At 42.3% G+C, this 26,564-nt stretch overlaps 2 protein-coding genes across 8 annotated transcripts in view; both read right to left on the reverse strand.

Moving 5' to 3' along the window:
* LOC132867295 (uncharacterized) overlaps window positions 1-4,186 on the reverse strand; it is a 33,177-nt gene extending 28,991 nt beyond the window's left edge. The window contains exon 1 of the mRNA XM_060900112.1: window positions 4,103-4,186. Within this exon, the coding sequence (XP_060756095.1) occupies window positions 4,103-4,175 (73 nt within the window). The 5' untranslated portion in view covers window positions 4,176-4,186. The remainder of the gene's footprint in view (window positions 1-4,102) is intronic.
* A 3,374-nt stretch (window positions 4,187-7,560) lies between these two features.
* The window catches only part of LOC132867290 (intermembrane lipid transfer protein VPS13B-like), a 335,496-nt gene continuing 316,492 nt past the window's right edge, over window positions 7,561-26,564 (reverse strand). For all 7 annotated transcript variants that reach the window (XM_060900109.1, XM_060900106.1, XM_060900105.1 and 4 more), the window contains 8 exons: window positions 23,864-23,982; window positions 22,737-23,515; window positions 22,396-22,572; window positions 20,830-21,000; window positions 20,517-20,693; window positions 20,157-20,259; window positions 8,727-8,976; window positions 7,561-8,649 (listed from right to left, as the gene is read on the reverse strand). In XM_060900109.1, coding sequence (XP_060756092.1) covers window positions 8,407-8,649; window positions 8,727-8,976; window positions 20,157-20,259; window positions 20,517-20,693; window positions 20,830-21,000; window positions 22,396-22,572; window positions 22,737-23,515; window positions 23,864-23,982 — 2,019 coding nt within the window. In that variant the 3' untranslated portion in view covers window positions 7,561-8,406. The remainder of the gene's footprint in view (window positions 8,650-8,726; window positions 8,977-20,156; window positions 20,260-20,516; window positions 20,694-20,829; window positions 21,001-22,395; window positions 22,573-22,736; window positions 23,516-23,863; window positions 23,983-26,564) is intronic.

The raw sequence follows: 26,564 nt of genomic DNA on the forward strand, positions 1-26,564 counted from the left end.
CCAGCTCTGAAGGCGGTGCTCCGAGCCCTCAGGAGCCTGTGGACTTCCCCTGTCAGCCATGGCTTCTGATTAGCCTGAATGGAGATGGTTCTGGTGACTGCAATGTCATCCATGCACTTCCTCATGTAGGCAGTGACGGTCTCCATGTACTCCTGGAGATCTGTGGTGGTGTTGTAGGTGGCCGCCTGTCTGAACATGCTCCAGTCAGTGGTGGAAAAACAGTCCTGGAGTGCCTCTGAGGACCCCTCTGGCCACACACGTACCTGCTTTGTAGCTGGTTTAATGACTTTAACCAGCAGCCTGTATGCTGGCATTAGCATAATAGTGGAGTGATCTGAGGCCCCAAGGTGGGGAAGGGCTTTGTAGGGGCCTCTGTGCATGGTGTAAACATTGTCCAGAGTATTGTTTCCACATGTGGGAAAGTTGATATATGTCCACAGAGTTTTGGAAACGCGCTCTTGGGGTTTGCATGGTTGAAATCCCCAGCCAGGATGAGGAAAGCATCTGGGTGGGCTGTCTGCTGCTCACTGATGTGCTGATAGAGTTCATTCAGTGCTTCACTCCTGTTGTTATTGGAGCCGGGAGGGATGTATATTGCTACCAGCAATATGGCTGTAAATTCCCTTGGCAGGTAGAATGGCCTGCACTTAATAATTCTAAACTCCACTAGTGGTGAGCAGTGTTTGCAGACCACAACAGCATCGCGGCACCAGGCATCACTGATATAAACACAGAGTCCTCCGCCGTGAGTCTTCCCCCCCTCCCTCGACTAGCGCTCTGTCTGACTGGTAGCATGTTAGCTGGGCTAGCTGAATGGCACAGTCCGGGACGCTGTCGTTAAGCCATGTTTCCACAAACACAAGGACACAACACTCACTCACAGACTTAAGGCCCGGTCCCACTGGCCGATGGACACAAAACGTATGCAAAAAGGACACAGCGGACGAGCAAAATTTCGGGGGTGGCTCTATCCGTTTTCATCCGCTCCAGAAATGGACAAAATTGGTGAAAATTTGCGAAAACAGAACGGAAAAGAACGGACGTGGGTAGTATATAGCGGGGATGTTAAACGCATGTTCATAGGAAGCCTAGCGGATGAAAGCGGATGGAAGTGGATGACAGCTCCGAAGGGGTTACCGGTGATAACTGAGAAGCGGACGCATAGCAGAAAGAGCGGATGCATAGCAGATGAAGGGGATGCATCACGTACGCCTAACGGAAACAAAGGGGATGTTGCGCGGATGCATATCGGATGCAGACTGTTCACTGCGCATGCGGGGGGTATGAATTGCGTCTGCTCCGCGGAAATAAAGGGATGCAGCACGCACGCCGTCAGCATAAAGCGGAAAGACGTGCTGGCGGCTACATCGATACATCTCTACTACTAGATGATTTTCTCCCCCTTTTTATACAAAATATCGATTGTCCGCTAGGTGTCCTTCTACATACTCTAGACATACTCCAGACATCCTAAATATACGAGATACATCCCAGATATAAACGCTTTGTCCGTTTTGAATACTTTATATACGAGATGCATACGCTTACATCCTTTCTATTTCCGTGCTACTAACGATGAATAGACGTTTCATGTACCTTATCTTTCCTCCCTCTTTCCGTTTTCAGCTGCAGCGGATGTGAGTTGCGAGGATGCCCAGAGGATGCAGAGAGGATACAGCAGACGTTTAACGGATGATAACGGACATAGAACGTTTGTTGCTCGTATATGTCGCGGATTTACATCGTACACGGCGGAAAGTTCATCCGTTCTAAAAGGGGCGGTCACACAGCACTCCGCGTCTATATCACGTACAAAAAGATACAAAAATCTGGTGGACGTGGTCGTAAGTGCTAATTTTTGGTCAATTTTGGCTTTGCCGTACTTTGTACGGGGTATGGCCGTCGGCGGCTGTTTCACTGCTGCAGCACTGCCTAAGCACAGCTAACCAAGTCCAGCCACGCACCCAGATGTTCCGTACCACCCTCCTCCTCCTCCTTCTTCTTCTTCTCTCAGCAAGGATATGTTGAGCCTGTATCAGTTGGTTCTGTTGGTGCTGGAGCATTAAGATGAGGACATCACAGCGTTGAGGGTTCATGTTCACCCCTTGACATCTAGACTGCAAGTGCCGAGGTCTCAGAAAATTACGGTATTTATACATGCCGCAAATCAGAAGTGATGCAGAAGTGATTAGACAGTGATCAATCGAATTTAGAACTTGTTTGAGACGTCGTTTAACGGGCTTAGACAGTGCTATGTACGCGGAAAAATCCATTTCTCAGTGATAAGCCGCTAAACACACGCTATATCCCGTGATACCAACGCGTAACACCCGTCCGATGACCGTGCTCTGCCCGTGATAGACCGCCAAACTTTCGCGTCTTACCACGTCTCCCCAAGTTTTAATAACGGCCGGGACACTGATTATCACGTGTTTTTCACGTGTGTTGCACGTCTTTACCACGTGTGCCGGCCGTGGTTGTCCGCGGTCTAAAGTTTTGAGCAGTCCAAAACTTTTTGCCGCGTCCGACGCCGTTCCGATTTTCCCCTGCGTCCTGTCACGTCTGTATATCGACTGTAACACGTCTTAACTTCGACATCAACACGAACAACATCGTCTGCTTCACGGGAGAGCACTTTTTGACGGGTTTTGGCCGTGATAAAGCCGTAAAGCGCTGTGTGACCGGGCCTAAAAGTTTTGTGCAGCTCAAAACTTTTTGCGCGGATGAAATCACAGTGGACGGATGCTCGATGGATAGAGCGTATGAAGCACGTATGCAATGAGTACACAACGGATGCATAGCGTTTTCCAACGGATGGCAAAGATTTTTTTTTACGTTTTACATCCTCTTTGCATCCGTAAGTGCAGTGGGACCGGGCCTTTAAAAGATGAGCGGAGTAGGCGGACATAATCCAGCTTGTTGGCCAGAGTGATGGTAGGAATAGCCGGCCAGCGAGGACTAGCCGCTAGCCCGGATACCTCCGTGCTTGCCCCTCTTCCACTTCCGCATGTTCTGCCTCCACTGTGGGCTGGATGCAGGAGTGGGGGTCGGTGGTTGAGCAGGCCTCCGGAGCAAACCGTAGTCACATAGTACTTCCGTGTCCGTTGGATTTATATCCGTGAATATGGTTCTGCGGATGTCGAGCAGAAACTCACGGGAGTATGTGCGCCTTAAGACTGATAGACGCGACAAAGACGAACAGATACACCTTGTTTTAAAACACAAAAACCACGAAAACACCGTTCTGTCGGGACAGAGAGGAGCCGCTGCGTGTGTACACGCCGCCATTTTAGTTTAGGTCATATTTATGCAGAAATATAGAAAATTCTAAAGGGTTCACAAACTTTCAAGCACCACTGTAGGAGTATGTTAAGAGTTACAGTAAGAGCAGCTGGCTCATGGTCTGTACTGAGGCAGTGTAGAATACTTTGCACCTTCTGGCTACAAAAAAAGCTGAACTGTGTGCTCCTCTGAACCTCTGAGATGTAGTTAATAGGATATGAGAAAGAGAAGCTGAACATCTGGGGTAGGAGTTACAATTTCAGAAAACAGAAGTGCTAAGGTTCTCCCCCCCTTGTTTAAAAAGTTTGTTAGTAACATATAAGTGTGTCTTATATAGTCATTAGGCATGGGGAAAATGTAATTATACATTGTACAATATCTGGCTAGTATTTCTGTCTGTATGCCAGTGCATATGATATGACATACAACTACTTATGTCTGTATTTCTGTCTGTATGCACTGCCTTTAGTCCTTACTGAGATGTCCTTGACGCTAAATAAAAGAGCACAAGGTATTTAAGATTCTTATAAACTCTTGACCCTAGCAGTGTTTTGTTGATACTTGGCTAATTTTAATTCCTAATTCCCAAAAAATATAATCTGGTTTTACACCAACAAATTGTAAATGTGTGTATATTAAACAACTGACCAGTTCAATAAACTGAGTAACAAGTGCAAAAATCCATCATACAAGAACTCAAGGCAGCCCCAAACCAGAACCATGAAGAACAGGGATGTAGATATTAATACAGTATGTAGATATGCAGATAATAATACAAAACAATAGTGATCAATTGTGAATAAGTAAATGTCAAACTCACATTTGCATTCTGTTGTGGCAACCACTAGAAGAAATATTAAGTGGTAAGAACCAAACCGGCACTGCGTCATCATTCGCGTTCCGTCAGGACACTTTTCTGTAGTGATTAAGCCTTCCTCAACATGCATTACTTTATCAACATCCTCAGACCTGTTTTAGTTCCTGATTGTGAGGAAAGAGGAAATACTAAATCTGAGTACTAACAAAAAAGTTTGCAAACCCTTAGGACAAAACAAAATGATTTCCATGAAGTCATGCTTTTAGTCCTGCTCTCAAATCATCATTTTAATTGGAATGCAACAACGCAACGGCTGAAAACTTTAGAGGCAATTTGTGACAAAGCAATACTGCAGTAGTTATCTGGAAGTCGCAGATTGCCCTTTTTAGGCACAGGTACGAGACCAGAAAAGCCCCATTCTTCAGGCCGACTGCCGAAGTATGTCCGATTACAAAACTTGCGCAGTTGCTTTCTAACTTTAGGTAATTTCCAAAACTCTGGTGGTAATCCATCCAACCCAGGAGCTTTTCCGTTTTTCATCGATTTAAGAGATGAATCAACCTCAGCTTGTGTGAGTTCTCCTGTTGGAATTTCTTGAAAGATGTCAAAAATCTTTTCAATAGGCTGATCAACTCCAACATTTGTGCTTTGATCGACGTTGAGGAGGTTGCAAAAATGGGTTTCCCAAACTTTTAAGGGGTCGTCTCCCTCAATGCATATAGTGTTGTTAGTCTTCTTGACCGTAGGTGTGAATGTGAATGGTTGTCTGTGTCTATGTGTCAGCCCTGTGATGACCTGGCGACTTGTCCAGGGTGTACCCCACCTTTCACCCGTAGTCAGCTGGGATAGGCTCCAGCTTGCCTGCGACCCTGTAGAAGGATAAAGCGGCTAGAGATAATGAGATTTTATTTATTGGGTGTGTCCATATAATATAAAGAGCATTACATGGTGGCGTGAAGATATGAAGTTTATCTTCTCGTGTTGAAAATATTTTTACTCGTCCGCTTTGCTCACTTGTGAATGTTCACCACTCAAAGATAAACTTCATATCTTTGCGCAACTGTGTAATATCCTATATACACACACTTTCTCCCTTATTTTTAAATCAAGAGTATGGACTTTCAGTCTGCTTTTGGGGAAACTCGAGAAATGAGTCTGACCTGATCATGGGATCACAACAAACACAAAACTCAGGGTGTACAAGGCCTGTGTCCTTTCAACTTTGTTGTATGGATCTGAAACATGGACAACCTACAGGCATCATACTAAGCAACTGGAAAGTTTTCATCAGAACTGCACCTGGAGAATCCTAAACATCAGATGGACCTCTTACACACCAGACAACATTGTCCTTGAGAGAGCATGTAGCACAAGTACTGAGAAAGGTGGTTATAAAACCATCTCTAAAGAGTTTGGACTCCACCAATCCACAGTCAGACAGATTGTGTACAAATGGAGGAAATTCAAGACCATTGTTATCCTCCCCAGGAGTGGTCGACCAACAAAGATCACTCCAAGAGCAAGGCGTGTAATAGTCGGCGAGGTCACAAAGGACCCCAGGGTAACTTCTAAGCAACTGAAGGCCTCTCTCACATTCATGGGTGCAGATCCCGGGGGGAATGGTGGGGACATGACCCCCCCCAATTTCCGAAAAACATGAATTGTCCCCCCCAATAAAAATCCCCTAAATTATTCAAAATTGTACAAACAAATGTATTTTCAGACAAATGATTCCCTGTGCAGTACTTTTTGAATGATGTGGCGAGCCTCTACGAAGTTGTGATTTATGGGTGCATGGTACGAGTTGCATACGGGCAAAAAAAAAAAAATCACTTTTGTGCCCCCCCTCAATCCTGACATCGGATCTGCACCCCTGCTCACATTGGCTAATGTTAATGTTCATGAGTCCACCATCAGGAGAACACTGAACAACAATGGTGTGCATGGCAGGATTGTGAGGAGAAAGCCACTGCTCTCCAAAAAGAACATTGCTGCTCGTTTGCAGTTTGCTCAAGATCACGTGGACAAGCCAGAAGGCTATTGGAAAAATGTTTTGTGGACAGATGAGACCAAAATCGAACTTTTTGGTTTAAATGAGAAGCATTATGTTTGGAGAAAGGAAAACACTGCATTCCAGCATAAGAACCTTATCCCATCTGTGAAACATGGTGGTGGTAGTGTCATGGTTTGGGCCTGTTTTGCTGCATCTGAGCCAGGACAGCTTGCCATCATTGATGGAACAATGAATTCTGAATTATACCAGCAAATTCTAAAGGAAAATGTCAGGACATCTGTCCATGAACTGAATCTCAAGAGAAGGTGGGTCACGCAGCAAGACAACAACCCTAAGCACACAAGTCGTTCTACCAAAGAATGGTTAAAGAAGAATAAAGTTAATGTTTTGGAATGGCCAAGTCAAAGTCCTGACCTTAATCCAGTCGAAATGTTGTGGAAGGACCTGAAGCGAGCAGTTCATGTGTGGAAACCCACCAACATCCCAGAGTTGAAGCTGTTCTGTACGGAGGAATGGGCTAAAATTCCTCCAAGCCGGTGTGCAGGACTGTTCAACAGTTACCAGAAACATTTAGTTGCAGTTATTGCTGCACAAGGGGGTCACACCAGATACTGAATGCAAAGGTTCACATACTTTTGCCACTCACAGATATGCAAGATTTATTTATTGAGCAAAATGATCCAATGACCAAGTGTAATATTTTTGTCTCATTTGTTTAACTGGGTTCTCTTTATCTACTTTTAGGACTTGTGTGAAAATCTGATGTTGTTTTAGGTCATATTTATGCAGAAATATAGAAAATTCTAAAGGGTTCACAAACTTTCAAGCACCACTGTATGTGGACATTTCCTTCTGTCAAGAGCAGGCTTGGTAAACCACCTCAAATCCCATGAGCAGAGGCAAAACCAAGCAGTTTATGAGGAAGTTTTGCCACCACGTCCACCTGTCTGTGTTTGTAAGTCAGCTGGTGGGTTGACTAGGCACTCCAAAATGCACAAAGATGTTCCTCAGCCAGCAGTTTCGAAAGTTGCAAAGTTCAAGTATCACATCTGCAAACGTTCATCCAAGATGGAAGCTGGGTTGAAAAGTCACCTGCGTGCACATGATTGTGCAGTAAGCAAAGGAAGAGATAGTGTTCTTATTCAGCCTGTAAATACAGTTATTAATTTGTCTTTTCCAGTACCTGTGGGAACAAAGTTCTGAGTGGCACCCCTACTCATGGGAGAGGGTCCAGCTGATGTCCTGCAGGGTTCATGTACCCTCTCAAAGTTTAAATTAAATCTTCACCACTATTAATGATTGTTGTGTATATAGTTGTATAGAAATGAATGTTTTGTAATTGCTCGCAAGGGAGGTTCATCAACGAAATACCAAGTACAGGGTCTGAATGCTTGAGTAAATGTGATATTTTGGGAAAATAAAGGCTCAAGGCAAGAGATTTGGGCACATTTTTACTTTTTGTAATCAGAATATCTATATACTGTACATATCATTAAAAAGTGTGCACAAGTACCATTTGCAATGGCTAATAAGGTTTAAAAACAGTCCAAATTAAAATGTTTATTTCCCCCCGCAGTCAGAGAAAAAGACTCCCAAATAGCTTGGACACAACCACATAATTTTAAATGGAACTTTCACACAATAACTATATTTACCAACCATTTTTCGCAGCATAAAAATATGGCATAAGCGTAAACAGAATGATACGCACAACATAATATAACCAGTGTGTGCATCCTCATCCATTTAAATGCAGCTTTGTCTTCGATGTAAACATTGAAATATGCAATTTAAACAATTCGCTCTTATTTAAACATCTGTAACAAACGTGGCATTCAACTCCAACTCGATGCAGAGTTTTTGACTTTTCATTTTTCAAGGCAAGGGGCAAACAGCAAACGCCTTGGGTTCTTTCTGCCTTTTACCTTCATGTTGCTGTGGCGTTTAAAGGATGCCAAATTAATATAAAGAAGAGATACGCTCAAGACTGAATTAAGTGCTTTAGGCTTTGGTTTTATCTTCAATAAAATTAACTTGATAATGCTGAGAAGTTTCTCCATTTTCTTATTCAACTGCTTTTGCCTCTCTTCTTTCCACGTCTCTGGATTTTTTTTTTCCATGCTTACTCTGAATTACTCACAAATTTAAATCTGTATAACAATCAGTCAGAGACGATCAAGGCTGACATGTTACCACAGGTCATCAGTGGCTGTTGATGTAGAAGTCACTGCTAGGATTATCACTCACTAATTCTATGCTTATACATGTGCACCAGAGGACACACTAAATATTCTCAGTTGAAGCCAATGCCCAGTGCCTTGTTCTTCACCATGTTGAATTTACAGATGAAGACTTGGATGTAGGCAGGGTCTGCACGGTAATGATAAGTTTTGGTAATACTTGAGGCCGGTTTGGCAGACATGGTGACTGATGGCTGGAAGAGTGAGGAAGGGGAGAAGTACTGTGACACACACATTACGTAGTCCATCAACCAGCGGTACTGCTGCTCAGATAAGCGCTCACGAACACCGTCACCCTGAGAGATAGAAAGTGAAAATACTGAAAATGGATCATTTTGTGTGAGGCAGTCAGAAAAAAAGAAAAAGCATTTACCTCACTATCGCTGGTAACTCGATGCTGCTGCAGAGTGAGTGTGAGGTTTTCAGGGTTGCGTGCATCCTGTACGCACTGTACCTCAGTGATAGGAAAGGCCTGTTGTTGTGTGTCTTCACACACACTCACAATAAAAAGCACCTCTCCACTTAGGAGCAAGCAGCCTGCATGCTCCTGCCCTGAACTGCTCATCATGTGCACACACAACGCCATGTGTACTTCCTGATGCCCCACAGACTGCATCATTTTCCTATAGTAACACACACACACACACACAAAATAAACACAACAAATTAAATATATCTGTCACAATCACAAGACTATTACCAGGATTATCCATTTTACAGTTCTGGTAAATTTTTGGGACCTGTCTCAGCACAAGTAAAGTCACAGAGTTATTTGAGTTGTTTTGTAGAAAAATAATTTAATACAGATTAACGTCAAATGTGTAGTGCATGACATAAGAGTACACACTGCATTCAGCATGGGGAATTTCATTCCTATGCAATTATCTACCCAGTTTTTAAAATATACTCATAGAATCCAGCCATGCAATAAGTACACTACCGTTCAAAAGTTTGGGGTCACCCAGACAATTTTGTGTTTTCCATGAAAAGTCACACTTTTATTTACCACCATAAGTTGTAAAATGAATAGAAAATCTAGTCAAGACATTTTTCTGGCCATTTTGAGCATTTAATCGACCCCACAAATGTGATGCTCCAGAAACTCAATCTGCTCAAAGGAAGGTCAGTTTTATAGCTTCTCTAAAGAGCTAAACTGTTTTCAGCTGTGCTAACATGATTGTACAAGGGTTTTCTAATCATCCGTTAGCCTTCTGAGGCAATGAGCAAACACATTGTACCATTAGAACACTGGAGTGAGAGTTGCTGGAAATGGGCCTCTATACACCTATGGAGATATTGCACCAAAAACCAGACATTTGCAGCTAGAATAGTCATTTACCACATTAGCAATGTATAGAGTGGATTTCTGATTAGTTTAAAGTGATCTTCATTGAAAAGAACAGTGCTTTTCTTTCAAAAATAAGGAAATTTCAAAGTGACCCCAAACTTTTGAACGGCAGTATATACAAAAATATATACACAATTGCCAGTATATTAGGTACACCAATTATACAGTATACTAAGAAACACTTCCCATCCACCCGTGTGTGTGTGTGGTGTGTGTGTGTGTGTGTGTGTGTGTGTACTGTCTATATATATAAATTATTTTTTGCCAATAGTTATTTACAGTCATTGGAAATAACATTTGCATGGTCCTCACCAACATCTATTAAAAAAAAAAAGTGAAAAAGTGTTTTTTAAAAATACACCCAACACTGGAACACAAAGAGCAACTTTCAACCCAGCAGACACAATGAGTTTGGAGAATACAGACTAGGGTGTCTGAGACCATTCCTCTTTACAGAATCTCTCCAGACCATCCAGGGTCCTCATCCCTCTCTTCAGCTCACTCCACAGGTTTCCAACGGAATTCAGGTCAGGGAATCGAGATGGCCAGGGCAGAAGTTTGATTCTGTGGTCAGCTAACCATTTGTGTGTTGATTTGGACATACGTTTTGGATCATTGTCCTGATGGAAGATCCAATGACGACCCAGTTTTAGCTTCCTGGCTGAGGCAGCCAGATTTTGATTTAAAATATCTTGGCATTTCATGGAGTCCATAATGCCATGTACCCTAACAAGGCTTCTAGGGTCTTTGGAGGAAAAACAGCCCAAAACATAACAGATCTTCCATCATGTTTTACAGCTGGAATCGGGTTCTTTTCATTATAGCCATTCTTCTTTTTACGTCAAGAACACCTTGAGTGTTTATTGCCAAAAAGCTCCTGTTTTGTTACACAAGATGAAGAACACAGTTTCAAAGTTGTAGTAGCATTTCATGAACTTCAAGTGCTTACATTTGTGGTAAACTGACAGAAAAGGCTTTTTCCCCCCCGGCACATCTGTTGGCATGGAGCTGGTGCCTGATGGTGGTTTTGGAGACTTGGAAACCTCAAGATTTTACTTCATCTTGTAATTCACAAACAGTGATCCTTGGGGATTTTTTGCCTCTTAGCATCCTCCTCACTGTACATGAGGCAACATAATCTCTGGTCCTCTGCCAGGTAGGTTTGTAACAGTTCCAGTTGGTGTCCACATTTTTATTATTGCCCTAACAGTAGAAATGGACATTTTCAGAAGAACAGCTATTTTTATAGCCATTCTCTGATGTATGCAGCTGTTAGACTGTACAACCAGCACTGCTCACAGTCGACTCACATCTGTCCGTTTGTCAATAGTTGTTGCATTGGGTTTTTTTTTTTCTGTTTTATCTTTTGCAATTACAACCACCTGATATGTGCAAGAAGTGTGCTTCATCTACTTCATAATTCCTCTAATTTAGTATTTATCTTGGGTACATTTTTTTCTTTTTAGTGTGTATATTTTGTGGCGGGCGGCACGGTGGTGTAGTGGTTAGCGCTGTCGCCTCACAGCAAGAAGGTCCGGGTTCGAGCCCCGTGGCCGGCGAGGGCCTTTCTGTGCGGAGTTTGCATGTTCTCCCCGTGTCCGCGTGGGTTTCCTCCGGGTGCTCCGGTTTCCCCCACAGTCCAAAGACATGCAGGTTAGGTTAACTGGTGACTCTAAAAATTGAGCGTAGGTGTGAATGTGAGTGTGAATGGTTGTCTGTGTCTATGTGTCAGCCCTGTGATGACCTGGCGACTTGTCCAGGGTGTACCCCGCCTTTCGCCCGTAGTCAGCTGGGATAGGCTCCAGCTTGCCTGCGACCCTGTAGAAGGATAAAGCGGCTAGAGATAATGAGATGAGATATTTTGTGGCTTAATATGTCCTCTTCTGCTGCTATCCATTGTGCTGCTGCAAACAGGAAATTTCCCCATTGTGGGATAATAAAGGTCTTCTTATCTTATGAAGGTCAACACACTTCTTCCTTATTTGGTTTGTGTGTTCTCATACATTTCCCATGTTGATGGAGGACTAAGGGAATTTGACCTCCGTGTCACCCCATATTTTTACCCCAGTTAATCAGGTCATGGGTTACAACTTGAAAGTTCCTACACACTCCTATCAACTCAAATATGTACAATTTAAATCGGAAATGTGTTTCAGTTACACTGCAATCACTAAAATTTCCAAGGGTGCCAATAATGGTGGCACGCTGTTGTTGAAAATAATTATATCTTGAGAAGGGATTTGTTTTCTCTGAATAAATTTATTTCAATTAAAGGTTGGATTTTTCTCATTTTTTTCCAGTGTGAGATGAAGCTACTTCACCAAAAGGTGGATTTTTTCTAAGCCTTTTTAGTAATCTTTTCAAGGAGTGCCAATAATTGTATAAACACATGTGCACACACGTGTAGGAATGAGTAAGTGTGTTCAAACATTTGACTGGTACTGTTTATATTGCAAATATATCTCCAAATCAACATAGAAGCTCAAACCTGACTGTACCGAGTGGCGTAACAGAAAAGCATTCGCCCTATCAAAATTGGCTTGTGCTTTCAGAGAGGGAGGGGTGGCATACTCCCTCTCCCGTCAGTTAGGGGTATTTATGAGCTTGTGTGCAGAGATAAGCAGATGGCACTTTCCTAGATGCTGGAGTTACATGGCTTGGAGGAAGCACATGATGACCTTCACCCTCCCTCCCTGATAGCTGTTTGCATGATAGGGGACTATGATTAAATTCAAGAGAAAATCAGGGGAGGGGGGAAGGGGGGGGAGTCCAAACTAGACGTTTGAAGTATTCTCCATGGACAAGTACTTATTCTCTCCAGAATACGAGATAAATATTGATTTAGAAACTAGGTTTAAAGTACTTCTTAATATTTTTTTAAACATTACTTCTGTTAAAATAAAACTATAGCACCTATATACAGTGGCAAGAAATATTAAATGAACACTTTGGAATTGCCTGCATTTACGCATAAACTTCTTAAACTATGGTATGGATTTTCATCCAAGTTAAAATAATGAACAAATAATAATAATAATAATGCAAACAATTATAATCTTTCATGTCTTTATTGAACACACCCATTAAATATTCACAGGATTGGTGGAAAAAATAAGTGATTCCTTTAATTCGAACCTCCTTTGGCAGTAATAACCTCAATCATGCGCTTCCAGTAGCTCAGCCATACGAGTAAAGATTTGCTAACGGAACAATAACAGCTGTCAAAACAGGACAACCACGGAAGCCCAATTTTGACGAGCTATCAAAATACTTTCCCTTCATCCTATAACAAACTACTGCTGCCAACCTTTTTTTTTTTAATAACTTCTTGCCAACAACCATGACTTTATTTTCGTTGCAAGTGCTTTAAATAGTAATATTAGGAGGTGAAATGATAGTCTCATCTCATTATCTCTAGCTGCTTTATCCTGTTCTACAGGGTCGCAGGCAAGCTGGAGCCTATCCCAGCTGACTACGGGCGAAAGGCGGGGTACACCCTGGACAAGTCGCCAGGTCATCACAGGGCTGACTCATAGACACAGACAACCATTCACACTCACATTCACACCTACGGTCAATTTAGAGTCACCAGTTAACCTAACCTGCATGTCTTTGGACTGTGGGGGAAACCGGAGCACCCGGAGGAAACCCACGCGGACACGGGGAGAACATGCAAACTCTGCACAGAAAGGCCCTCGCCGGCCACGGGGCTCGACCCCGGACCTTCTTGCTGTGAGGCAACAGCGCTAACCACTTCACCACTGTGCCGCCCGTGAAACGATAGTGAATTGTGCATTTCATTCGATGTCCGTTCAACTACGACCTAAAAATGAGCATTGAAGGGGATTCCCCGTGGAATTAATTTAAATTGTTTAAGTCAATAAAGTAGGTCATTTTGAACTAGTATAAATCATTTAAATGTGATAAAATATTAAAGATAATACTGGACACAACTTGCCATTTGTCATCCAGAGCTGAAAGCAATTACCCTACTTAAAAATTAAAATATACGAAACTCACAACCATGAGACATGGTGGGATTTGAGGCTATAATTTCAATACTCTCAAACCATGCTTCAATACAGGTCTTAGACCATGATTACATTATGTCGTGCACCTTCACGGATACCGGTCAAGCAAAACGAACAATTCTGTGTGAACTGTGGTTGGTAGGAGAGAGCAACTGGACTTGCTTGAAAAGTCTTGAAGACGTTTCGCCTCTCATCCAAAAGGCTTCCTCAGTTCTATCTGACTAATAGGGAGTCTCAAGTATTTATCGTCTCATGGATCATCATAGAATCCGAATCAGAATGCTGATGGCTGCATTGTAGGTGGCTTATAGAGGTCTCAGACACCCACCTCTGTTCAGTGATGGTCGTTCCAGGTTGACCAAAAAAAAGAAAAAAAAAAAAAGAACGATCCTCTCTGGCTAAGATGTCTGCCAGTTTTCTGGAAGTCCTCTCATACTCCCGCACCAGTCGAAGGGAACTCATCCCAAAGTGCGTAGAAACATATCTGTGAAGATACTCAGTCATCCAGGTACATAGTAATCTGATTACTATGTACAGATTACTATGTACCTGGATGACTGAGTATCTTCACAGATAAAATTCTGTGTGAAGATCTTTGCTGGTATTAATGTAGATAGAAACCACCAAACCCTGAGAAGCATCATGCTTAAACACTGCACAGTTCATTGTCATTTCTACAAGTGTGAAAAAGTGAGCTGTGTGAGCTTTCGGAGTGATGTGACGCGGTTCAGTCCCGCATCGCATGGTCACGGTCATGACATTAAAAGCTTGCTCAAAGCAGCCTCCGTTTATTTGTGTGCGTTATTAGGATACCAAACTTGTATATCTTGTTGAGGAATGGTCTTGGCCAACTAACAATTATTTATATCTATGTACATGAAAGTTCAAAATTCAATTTGTGTGTCCCACTTTGTGGTTCCATCTGTACTCATATTCTTAGGATGTCTGGTGTGAATGGCTCTCGATTGAGTTAAGGTATGGGCTCTGACTGGGCCACTCCAAAAGGTGAATTCTCCTTTTTTTTTTTTTTTAAGCCATTCTGTCATAGATTAACTTCTATGTAAGCCCACATTTATCAATCTAACATAGAAAACAGGTGGATCTGAGATCCACAGATCTGAGTGTAGAAATCATTTTATGACCGGGTACACGTATGATTCTTGAAATGTTCATCTCTTGCCAATCACAGTGTAAAAACGATCGGGTGTTGATAAACACGGCAGCTAAAATCCATCCTCATTTAAATAATCACATGCCTGAATATTTCTGGTTTAGAGCTCACGACCCTCGACTTTACGACACCGAGATGCATAATACAGCCAAGAAGAGAAACTTCTCCGCTCTTGAAGTAGAAGCTCTAATGTCTCAATTCCAATTGAAGGAGTTATTTTTAGGCTATTTGGCAGCCTGAAAAGCATCATAGGCAGTCAGAAAAATGCAATACGAGAAGAAATCACTACTGTGGTCAACAGCATTGCCTTCGACAATCAAACTCTAGATGATATTTTAATATTTAATTTATACAGCCATGATATACATAGCCTATATAAATGTATATAATAAGCATGTAATACCTTATATCACAAATCTTTTCCTGGAGGTGAAAAAGAAAAATGGTCATATCTGAAACTCCCACTAAAATTACACACATGTAGTGCTTATTTCCTCATTTTAATGACGTTTCAGATCAGTCAGAGCCAGGCACCAGTAACGATCAGCCTTCTGCTAGACAAACTGGCCTGGAGCCGCCCCACAGAGCCAGGCAATCGCAAGCTGTGAGAGCGCGGGGGTGTCCTCCACCTCCCATGCTGGAATACCACCACCCTGGATGCCTTGGGAGATGAAAGCATCTTAATAGCCACTCATCACTCTCCATAAAATAATCCCTGTGCTGCCAAAAAAAAATCCTCTCACATCTTCAGAATGTGTAGAGGTCTTCTAACAGAGCCAGATGTGCCATTGCTGAGATTTGATGTCTGGCAAAGCTTGTTTAAACAGAGGACATCGAACCCATCACACTGCAAATCGGATAGCCTACTACTTCTGCAACAAGGACTTTGCTCGGCATCCATCGGCATGAGTCTTCCAATCATCTCTGCTGGATATCCTACTCACTGCTTTTAATTGCTTACATTTTATTTGTACTTACGTCACAAGTCGACTATCTCAAAATGAAAGCACAATTAATCTTACACCCAAAAACTGTTAACCCTGTTAACTGCAAACGATTTGAAAATACCTATTTAGCCTGTGCTAGAGATATGACAGTCAATGTAGGCCTTTGTAGAATGTGTGTGTGTTATTTACCAGCTTGGAGGTCCGTATCGTGAAATACCGTGACCGAGGTCTTGAAAGTACTGACCGAGGCCCTCTGGGCCGAGGTCACGGTATTGCACCATACAGACCGACCTTAAGCTGGTAAATAATATATTTATTTTTTTCTTTACCAAATTCTAACAGAAAACGAGAGCGCCCGAAAGGGAAAACTGAGCCGAGCCGCCATTTTGAATCCTCATTCACGGCTGTAATGCAAATGGCTTCCTCCTCGGTATACAAGTGCACTTCCATGGCAGGAAAAAAAAACAAACCAAAAACTACATTTTGTCGCCTATGTAGTCCCCCATTTATACAAATAGGAGTCATTCAGGATTCAGCCATGTTTTTGCTTGGCGTTAGCAACAGTTACAGGTTTTTAGCTTTCTCCTGAAATGTTTTATTTTATTTCTTCTTCCTCAGGGTAGTAAAACTCGCTTTCACTGTGAACACTGTCAGTATCACTATCCATGATGTAAAATTAATGCTATTCTCCTGAGAAATGCGAAAATAAATGTTGACAAAAATTGCTACTATGTTTGTTGTTGTTGTTGTGAATGAGCAAATCGCCAGAGGTCCGTAACCGGGGTCCGTACCGTAGGATACGGACCCGCTCACCAGCCAATCAGAGTGCAGGATTTGGACCGCGAAAAAAATAAATTGCCATATCCTACACATTTTTAACTGAAGAATCTGTGGCTGCGTATGCATAGATGCCAGTCAGAGTATATGGTCAAATAACAGTTCTCCACTTATCCAGATTTACTATGCTGCAGTGCATGGCCGTGCTGACTGAACAACTTGCTGTGGCAGCGGGGGTGTGGCCACGTGTTGGTTGGTGAATGGAGGGCGGGGCCAGAGAAGGTGAGTGGTACACCTGTTGGCGATTAATGTGGCATGTGTATGTTTTGCAGCAACGACGGAGGATAGAAAAGGAGGGAGAGAGCGAAGAAAGGAGATCTCTCCCGACCAGAGCGCGTGTGTATGTGTGTGTGTGTGTGTGAGCAAGCGAACGAATGAGAGTAGTAAAGCTGAAAAGCAAGCACGAACATCAAAAATAAAGTCTGTCAACATCAATCCCCGTATGCCGTGCTTCAGTATTCCACCCATATCAGGAACATACTACACTTGCCTACATGGGTTGAGACTTGACATGAGACTTGATCATAGCCTCTGCTCAAGCTTTGCATGGAAATGACCATGTAGCTATTTTTCTGTCATACGTTTGTTTCGTAAATGAGGGCCATTGCCCTGCTGCATCACGCAACTTCTACTGAGCTTGAAGGATTATTTTATACCTCAAGATTGCTGTTTAGTATGCTGTAGAGCTTCAACATGTACTTAGATTCCTGTTTCTGTGGCCATGGGTACCTTTGGGCTACGTTCTCTGTTATAAGGGTCAACAGGTCAGACTGTGGAATGCATTCTTCTTAGCCAGTTTAGAAAGTTAGTACTTTCTCATTCCAATATTTCAGGGGCTGACACGGATAGGTGCATTAGCTTGCTACAAATATTTTTCTAAGATTACTGAGAACTTATGCTGTATTACTTCGCTTAGGGTTTTTTCTGTCACTAGGCCATTAGCTGAGCCTAGGAACAATTTATGAGTTCAAATATTTAGAAGACCTTGTGAGTAACCACGACTGTGTTTTCTTTATCACTGATTGTTATCATTGTGGAAGCACTTAACTACTAAACACGGCCTCACTATTGCGTGGTTAAGAACTGAGAGGTGTCATATGGTGAGAGTTACGAGTGGGCCTGTGTATTTTCAAACTTATCTGGTGTGTGCTTTAGCCAATGAGAAGCTTGGATTAGGCAGGCAATTAGAAGTCTGTATTCAAACAAAGAAAAGTAAATTTTACAATGATTTAAACAGGAGCCGCCATTTTGTTTTAGGGAGGTACTTTGTACTGGGACAGAGTGTTTAAAATCATTGATGTCTCTGGAGGATTTTCAGTGTGTTCTGGAAAACACTCAGCGCTTGCATTGTTTCTAGACATACAATAAAGGCGCTTTAGGGTAACTTCTTTTGTGAAAGTATATTTTTGGCTTCTTCTGAGGTTCAGACTTCCATGACAAGCTTCAACTGGCAGACCGCCATCTTGATATTATCTTGTAGCATGCCTTGACAAACTTGGGAATTCTTTTTCCCCTTGATGATTCATTTGCTCCAATCACTGATGCAGAAAAGCAGCCCCGAATCATGATACTCCCTCCACAGTACTTCACAGATGAGATGTTTTCACATGCCCATATTTAGAGCGTGCAGCACTCTAAACTCTCCATTTTAAACCATGCCAAACACACACACTGTAGATCAAGCCAGCACCAGCTGTAGATCATGTAACACAGATATGTGGCAGATCACAGAATCCAGGGACACGTGTCGGCCCGGGGGCATTTTGAGTTATTGACAGATTCAGAAAGTACAGTTTCTAAGCTTTCCAATGATGCCTTCCATGTGGAGATCTGACAATATTTGAAGAATGTGTGGCCTTTTGAAAGTGTATACTTCTTAAAACAGAAAAGGGAGAAAATCGCCCTCAAAGTTTTCCATCTCAGCTACTCTGGGTGTAGGGCGGGCACATAATGGTGCTCATTTGCATGATATTAAGGAAAGCTCTACCCCCTACTAGCTAGCACGATACTACTTTCATGTAAACAAAGATCACCACGTCAATTTTCCTTCCATGCAAAGTATGCCCAAAATAATTATGAAGTACAAAAATAAGTCCTAAAGTATACTTTAACGTTTTGTGGTTGAAAAATTACTCACACCGTAAGAAAGAAAGATGGCACGATGATGACACAACTAACACAACACTAGTTTCATGTAAAGCCTCGGTCACAACCGGCCGTACCGTGCTCCTACGGCTGGTCTACATGCAAAAAACGCAAGAAACGCATGGAGGGCGCGCATGAAACACACGAGAGCGCGCATGAAACGCACGAGAGCGCGCGTGTGATGTGCTGATTTTCGAGCCGCAGACCGGCCGCAGAGGTTCTTTATCATGTCAAACAAACTCTACGGGCGCTTACGTTTTTTTCAGGTTGCAAGACAAACTTACGGCCAACGCGCGTCTTTCTCCACGAACAAAAAAAAAAAAACGCAGTGATTTGGGAAACGCCAAAAATCGCACGGCCAAAAAATCGTACGTCCGGTTGTGACCTAGCCAAACCACAACACTCTCCGTTACATGCAAAAATAACCACACAGCCTTAGATTAATAAACTTACCCCATTAGAAAGAGAAACGGCGCCTTGCACACACCAATGCCTCCGATGAAATGTAATCCTAGAACACTCCGAGTATCATCCGATCATTCAAGTATTCCATTCAATCTGGAAAACGAGGTTGCGGGTTTTTTTTGCTAGAAATGGTCATCTCCGATGTAAATACCTTGTGTCTGTTTGCTTCGCGGTGTTTGCTCCTCTGCGCTCTGTTTAGCTTGCTCATTCCATAGTGAAATTACATGCCTGTATGCAGCTAAGTAGCCATGCGCTCAGCCCGTATCATACAGCTGATTCACGAAAAAAAAAAGACTTAAATCATCATGTGAATGGCCCATATGGTAATTTACCCACACCCCCCAGCAGGCTACAGTCCTGACAAAAACGAGACAATTTGCAACAAAAAATGTATGCTTTTCCAACAAAACAATCTATTATCTGAAATACTAATTGCATTCTTCAAGATCTCAACTTGCACATGATGGAAAAAAACAAAAATCACAAATTTCGAAAAAAAAAAAAAAGCTTCTTTTGCGATTATCTCGGATTCGTTTCAGCCGACATGTGTCCCTGGATTCGGTGAGGGGTCACATATTTTAGAGCTCGAAGTCTCATGTCTGATAGAGTTACTGTTGGTGACCCTCTGGTACAGCTGAGCAAGCTACACTTTGCATTTTCTCTGTGAAAACGCAGTCTAGTTAAAAATTTGCATTCTACAACATTTCAAGAGAAACAGGATATTTCAGTCAAATACTTCACTCACTGTGCAAACAAAGTGTTTCAGGGTTCACCACTTACAATTTCAGAAACATTTTCAGAGCAGCTGATTGAGGCTTTATTTAGAGTGTGTGTGTGTGTGTGTGTGTGTGCGCGTTACCAAACATATTTGAGATGACTATTGGGTCCATCCGCTGATTTCAACTCTGTAGGCAAGTACAGCTGCTTTGGCAAGTGCCAGAGCCCAGCACCATGCAGAATACCTGTGGATGCATACACTTTAATAATAAGAAGGGGCTAAATATACAGTACCAGTCAAATATTTGGGCACACCTCCTCATTCATAGTAATAAGTAGGTGTGTCCAAACTTTTGACTGGTACTGTATATGTACTTCGGAAACAATAAATCACATTAAAATTTCACCTGAATATGAATCAAACTCTTTGTAGCACATTTATTTACAGCAGACATCTGTAACACTTATGAGGTACTTCAAACATAATTGCAATCTCACACACCATATCCTGTCTGTGACACAAGTTCAGCAGCACCTCCGATTGGTTTGGTAAAAATTCCTACAATGCCCTTCCCCACTCCAGAGATGACACCACGGGCCGTACTGGCTGCTGTACTATGAGCATCTACGGATCTTGTAAATGTTTGCATTGGCTGGTCCACGATGCCTGCTATTGCTCCTAGAAGCAGACAGACAGACAGACAGAAATGCAAATGGGCATGCACACACAGACACACTGCAGACAGTATAGAATAAGATATTGGTTAAACTAGAGTGAAAGAAAGTGTGCATATGCTAGCGTGAGGGAGACTGACCCAGCAAGCTGAGTCCCAGGCAGGAAAGGCCTTGGCGCAGGCCATGACCCAGAGTCTCTGGGAGTTGCCTCCTCCACTCCTCCTGGCGCATGTAATATTCCTCATCTAAAGACAGTCTGTCCATGTTCCGTGCTAGACTTGTGGCCAAGTTGGTAATGGACGTCAGAGTGCCTAAACAAGAACCGATGTGAGAGTGGGGGGTTTAGAAACATCAGCTTTAGCTTGTAATTATTTTTCTGGTAAAACCATCTCTGTTTAATTACCAAGTTTTTTTTTTTTTAAATAGCATTAAATTTTTAATTACTATTAGCAAAAGGTGTAAAAATTCAAAGACAATGTACCTGTCTAAGTGTGTGCACCAGGGTTAATATGGTTAACAAAAACTAAGACAGAAATTCGCAGTGGGGGGAACCCCCCCCCCCCAAAAAAAAAAAAAAAAAAAAAAAAAAAAAAAACTTTGTTAACTGAAATCAAAATAAGTTTAAAAATAAATTTAAAGCTAAAACTAACTGCAACAGAAACTAAATAGAATCAGTAAAATCAGCTGTGTGTTCATTTTCCCTCTTGACACAAGAATGGACTAGTTCCAGAAAGTGGCATTAATGCTGACTGCCATAAAACTCCTAAGATGATGAAGCTTGCCTGAAAAACAAACACTAAAACTAAGGGCCCGTTTACACGAGGACGCTGTTGGGTAAAAACGACTAAATATTTTATCGGAAGTGCCTTTCGTCTACACGGGGACGGCGTTTCCGAGGCTGAAAAACGGAAAAAATTGAAAACGCCTTCCAGAGTGGATAAGTTAAAAACAGCCCCCGTTGCATATCCGTCTAAACTACCCAATACGCGAAACTCTGCTCGGATCTGCTCACGTCGGGTACGCGTTTACATCATACATATGTCATATACTGTACATGCCAGCCCGGGAAGTAAGAAAGTAAGTAAAAAAGTAAGAGCATGTCTGATTACATCGATCCAACGGACCTTCAAGCTGCTCTGGCAGCTTTAATAAACGTCCAGGAGTCCTTCGAACATCTATACCGAATCTGCACATGTACCGTTAATGAACAGAGGCGGGTATAGTATGCTCTTACTTTTTTACTTACTTTCTTACTTACCATAGCCAGAGTAGTCAAAGTTTTCGCGGCGCAGATGTGCAGATCAGACAAGACGGAAGACGTTGCGCATGCGTGCAGACATAGCGGAGGTCTTTCACAGCACCACCTAGCCGCCTGGCATGCACATCCAATTGAATTCCACACATTTATGCGTCACCGTATTTCCTCCTTGAAAACGGTCGTGTAGACGCGGAAAAAAGTGAGAACGAAAACGGACTTTTGCGTTTTTGTTTCAGACCGTCCCCGTGTAAAGTGGGCCTAAATAAAAACTTAACTAAAACTAGTCAATTCCTCAAAATAAAAATCTACTTATGCACTTGTAAACCAGACTAAAATAAACCGAAATTAAAAACAAAACAAAACTTTAAAGCCTAAATAAAAACTAATGTAAATGTAAAAAACTATAAGAACTCTGGTGCGCACAAAACAGAAGTGGAAGTGCTTTTACCTTTTGAAATGTGTCTAACAAACGAGCTCGTTCCACGAGACACACCACTGACAAAGGCTCCAGGACCACGTGTTAGTCCTTCATATGGCAATTTGAAAAAATCAGCCACTCCATTTCCAATACTCCGTACCAAGCTTGTAGGACTGCCCAGAATCTCCAAAGAACCCACAACCCAACCTGCACAGATAGCCACACACACACAAACAGATCTATTCCAACTTGTTGGAACAAGAGCAAAACGGACATCAGCGTTTTGCTGTATTCCTAGCTCGAGGAAAATTGAGAAAAATGTCCAGCTTGTACGTGTTTACATATGCATTGTAGCAGAATGAGCAACATACCTGCTCTGAAAAGGGCTCCTGCAGCATAGTGCAACGTTAGTGCATGTATCAGTTGACGTGGCGTGGTAAAGAGTGGCCCCCTTTCAAAAATGGAGAAGGAAAGTGGTGTGTGGTCTGAGGCAATATAGAGCTTCAGAGAAGCATGTATACTGATCAACAGACTGACGGGCTCAATTAACAGTCGCTGTAGTTGGACAGGCCAAACAAGTGTCTGCATTGACTGGTAAACCTGCACAGGTATAATGAGACCGGGGTCTCCTGACACACTCTTGGCTCCCACAGCAGAAACGGGTATGTAGGTATGCAATAGTGTTTTCAGGTAGTATATGAAGGTGTCCTCCAGATAGATGCGGGCTGGTTTAAGCTTGAAGCTAACCTGTTCTAGGTGGTACCCATCATCCAGTGTGAGGCCCACACATAGATAGCACATCTGGTGCAACTCCTCCAGAGCCTCAGGATTCAGGATCAAGTCCCTATCACCCACCCAAGAATGTGTGTCTGATAACTGCTCCTGGCACAGCAGGACAGGAAAATGAAAACTGGAGCAGCTGTAAAGCTGGTTGTCCACTTGCAGGCTGCCACACAGTACTTGCACATGGTGGCCGTGAGAGCTGGGTATACCATCCATAGTGGGCTCTGGTAAGGGCAGGACTAGCAAAACCTTAGATAGGGTTAAACGCAAGAGCTCCACTGAGCCAGTTGGACTCGTGATGTCATCACAAAATGCCACGCTAACCTCACTTAGTATCACACGGAAGGACAGCATCTGATTAGACACACTGTCAGAAAGCAGAGAGACAAAAACAAATTTAAAAAAATAAATAAAAATACAGCATAAACTGTTGGAACAAAGACAAATGTGAAAGACAAGGAAACTCGCTAAGTATCTACTGATGAACAAACTGATCATAATTTCACTGGATGTCTTATATTATATTTAAGAGTGCTTCTGTTTATGTAACCTGTATGAAAATTAGTGTGGCTCTGGTTACACTAGTTAACATGCCTTTCTATTATTTTGTTTTGTGATTTGTAGCTTCTGTGAAAATATATTTTTAAACTACAAAAGCATGCAGTATATGTGGATTTGAGTGTATTATTTGGATGTCAGTGCTTGAGTTGTGTACCTGTGGTGTCGGCTGATCACAGCATCATCACAGCTCTCAGGTGCGAGTGTGAGGACAACGGTGCCACTCTGATAAGCTACGGTAACATACAAATAGCCAAAACCTGGCAAGACTGTTACCTACAGAAACAAAAAAGCACACACACCTTTGTCTTAGTATCCTTGTGAGGACCTTCCTTCGATACAATTATTAAAGCAGATAATTAGTGCAATGCTACATCTAAATCTGTACCATGAGTTGGCCTAGTGGTTAGCGTGTCCGCCTCTCGATCAGGAGATCGCGAGTTCTACTCACGGTCGGGTCATACCAAAGACCATCATAAAAATGGTACCTATTGCCATCTGGTAAGGCATGCTGCAATACAGATACGAGTGGGGAGTCAAACTCTCGCGGTTACCAGAGGACTAGCGCCTCACTGTAACCACAGCTATGTAATAGGCAAGAGGCCGAGGGCTACGGAAACGGAGATCGGCGCCGCCCTATGCGCCATATGGCGTGGGAAGGACTTCTACATCTAAATCTAGCCCTAACACAATCCTAAAAAGATTGAGCAAGTATGACTTTAATGGAAGGGTGGTGAAGGGTGGTCTCTCTCTCCAAAAAAGAATACGGCAGCAAGTTTTTGCAAATGAATAAAGAACAAAAGTTCTGGAACAATATTCTTTGGACTGATGAAACCAAGGTGGAGATGTTTCATCGTGCACCACACCATGTCTGGGTAAATCCAAACACAACAAACACCTCACACCAATTGTTAAGCATGGAGGTGGAGGGGTGATGATTTGGGCAGCCATGGAGCCTGGGAAAATTGCAGTCATTGAGACAATGATGAACTCCACTTTATACCGGAATATTCTTTAGACAAATGTGAGTAAACAATCAGAGTTTAAACACTCAATCCATCAGGGTACACCTGGGCAACAAGAAACATCCGTCAGCCACATATTCCATTATTTTTTGATCACTCGAAAAAATGGGTGGGCTCAAACAAAAGGTGTGATGAAATTCTGATCTATTCACCTTTTTAACTCAAATCCAAATACAGGTAGTCGTCGACTTACGACTGCGTTTGGTTACAACTGACCGGTCGTAAACCGATCTGGTCATAAGTCGGCCTACGTTAAATGAACGCAAGTATATTGTGATGCGTAATGATATTGTAATCATCTTAAAGTCTTATTTAATCAACATTTTCTTATTTCATTACCTTGGCTCATTATTTGGTTTAAGTCAAACACTGCATACTACACTGCGTACAGTACAATGCGTTTAATATGTGCAAAACAAAAAATACGAAATACAGGTGTGAAAAATAGAAAACATTTTAGTTTGAAACATACCAAAATACAAATGTAAAACATAGCAAAATACAAAACTTAGTGACCGCTGGCATCACTGGTGCTTGGCTGTGGGTCGTCTACGTCATCATCAGCTGTTGCAGCGCTCGGGCTGGCGGGAGGATTTGCTCGTTTCATAAACCAGGAGCTGGGGCGGAAACTGTATGACTGAGTGCATGAGGGAGCGCGAGAGAGAGACTGCGCGTCTGCCTGGAGCTGGGGCGGAAACTGTTGTACGTGGCGAGAGGCGCTGCCGGGGCGGAAACTGTCGTATGCTCAGCTAGCTCAGCTGGGAAACACTTGACAGTCATAACCAGACGGTCGTAAAGTCGATCGGTCGTAAGTTGCATAGGTCGTAAGTTGACGACTACCTGTATTACATAAAGGTCTAATTTCAATACTCTTGCTGCTTTACCAATAAACATATTATGACCTCTGACCTTTAATCCAAGTGCACATTACATGACTTTCACAATCTCAGACCCTTTCACACTACAAGCCTTTAATTGCTCAGTAGTATATTATGCACTAGTGAAAAGCCTTGGATGACACTGCAAAAAAATAAGCAAACGCATGAGATGAGATCAAGACACGCACTGAATGCAGACTACAATAATTGTTTACACCCTTCAAGTTAATGAGTGGAAAACATTGTATAGAATTAATAATGACACACGAATGATTCTGATCTTCAGGGGAAGAAATTACTTCGCTTCTCCCTAAGAAAGCTGTTCTTTTTAAACAAGTATAAAAATGACTGGTATTCTTAATGAACCTATAAAACAGAAGACTGTGCCGAATCATATAATCAGCAAATAAAATGACATAATACATAGAACTCGGAGTGACTATACAGTAGGCACGTCAGGTGAAAATTCAAATTCAATCCAAATTGCTTGAAACTGGTTTCACTGAATTCAGAATTGAATGCAGAACAACATACTTTACCCGTTCTTGAGATATTACAAATCAAAGATTGAAAAAAAAAAAGCTTAATTTTTAGAAAACTGATGTAATATTACGTATTTGGATAACATGGTCCAAAAATGGGCCTCATTAACAAACGAGATCAAATGTTTTTCCTTAATAACTTTATTTTTCAAGATATTTGCATGGAAATTGGCAGGCACATAGATGGTTGTATACTGAATACAAAGTTTAAAAAAATTTGTAAAAACAAATTGTGCACATTAGTATTTAATTAGTATTAATTATGCCAATTCAGTAAAAACATCAAATCGGGGCGGCACGGTGGTGTAGTGGTTAGCACTGTCGCCTCACAGCAAGAAGGTCCGGGTTCGAGCCCCGTGGCCGGCGAGGGCCTTTCTGTGTGGAGTTTGTATGTTCTCCCCGTGTCCGCGTGG

Source organism: Neoarius graeffei, chromosome 19 (genome assembly GCF_027579695.1).
Source record: "Neoarius graeffei isolate fNeoGra1 chromosome 19, fNeoGra1.pri, whole genome shotgun sequence".
In the NCBI taxonomy this organism is placed as follows: Eukaryota; Metazoa; Chordata; class Actinopteri; order Siluriformes; family Ariidae; genus Neoarius; species Neoarius graeffei.